General features: G+C 36.4%; 1 protein-coding gene across 1 annotated transcript; it reads right to left on the bottom strand.

Moving 5' to 3' along the window:
* Positions 1–18: 18 nt before the first annotated feature.
* Positions 19–492, bottom strand: LOC124890946 (the record flags this gene model as incomplete). Its single annotated transcript, XM_047402791.1, has 1 exon — positions 19–492. A coding segment is annotated over exon 1 (474 nt), but the record flags the coding sequence as incomplete, so codon positions are not given.
* Between the last annotated feature and the right edge of the window lie 795 nt (positions 493–1,287).

Genomic DNA, 1,287 nt, shown 5'->3' with positions numbered 1-1,287 from the left:
TCTATCAATGTCAATAACCATGTTCACATTATCATCATTAATTTTGTAATGATCAACTGGGCTTTGCACTGAGTTTTCATTATTCTCCAAATCATCCACATCAGTACTCAGCATTTTATCATTAGATTTCGAAGTCCAACCCGTCCTCATTTTCTTGGTTATCGCGCCAGCGCCCTTCTTGGATTTCAAATTCTTAATCTTCCAACTGCCAATTGCAACATCATCCAAATTCGCATCCGTGTTATCGTCTTCCTCAACACTTCTATGTTCATTAGGGTTAGTAACAACATGAGCAAGAGTTTGATTCTGGCGATTATTCTTCGTAGCCTTGTTGTTCTTGACCCTTCGTTGTTCGAAATAAGAATACTCACCGGCGCCGGAACCCCCAACGTCGCCTAACCTGACGTTGGGTCGACGGTGGCGCTTAGAACCGACATTGTCGTGTGCGGTCATTTCTCCGCCGCCGTCCTCCGGTGACGGAAACTCAGACATTCGATAACTCCGGTTAGGGTTTGGGGGTAGAATATTGAGGAGATAGGGTTGATCTTTTTTTCTTAACTATTATATAGCGAGTAATTTGAGAAATATTGGAAGGGGAATTTTAGTTGATGAACAAAGTGAAGGGGGAGGGCTTTGGAATGTTCGAAGGGGTGGAAGAGGACGGATTGTGTGTGTGGATATATATAAGTTCTAGAAGATTGCCACGTATGCAGGATCTCATGGATTTAGACTTGTGGTGGGGTCCATTTGCATGGGTGGCTCCACTGACGGTGATTGCATCTTTTCATTTCCACGTACACACCATCCGTCCTGCAGTCCCAATTTTAGAAAGGAGTACTTGCTCGGTTTTTGGCAGAGTTTATTGAAAAATATAATGTATGCAATAGTTAATATATATTATTAATATTTTGTTTGATATATTTTTTTATTTATATTAGTTATATATTTTATCATATATTAAAATATATATTAATAATATACTTTATTTTTTAGGTATTAATAATACTAGAAGTGCATGACCCGTGTCAGCACGGGCCCAATAATAGAACATATGAATTGTAATTTTAAAATTTTAGGATTTATCTTGAAGTAGAAAGTTTGAGCAGTAGAATATTTTTATTAGTATGATTGAGCTGAGGGGATTACAATTGAAACCCTTTTTTAATTTTTTTGTTGAATTTTGCGATCAGAAATATAAAAAAAAAATAGGCGTAAATCTGATGAAATAACTTAAATCAAATATCCAGCAGATTATTGATTTTCAATATCGTAAAGATTAAGAATCAT

The sequence above is a fragment of the Capsicum annuum genome, unplaced genomic scaffold (genome assembly GCF_002878395.1).
Source record: "Capsicum annuum cultivar UCD-10X-F1 unplaced genomic scaffold, UCD10Xv1.1 ctg27529, whole genome shotgun sequence".
Lineage (NCBI taxonomy): Eukaryota > Viridiplantae > Streptophyta > Magnoliopsida > Solanales > Solanaceae > Capsicum > Capsicum annuum.
Note: the sequence above shows the minus strand (reverse complement) of the source record. Positions and strands in the feature narration are given on the sequence as shown.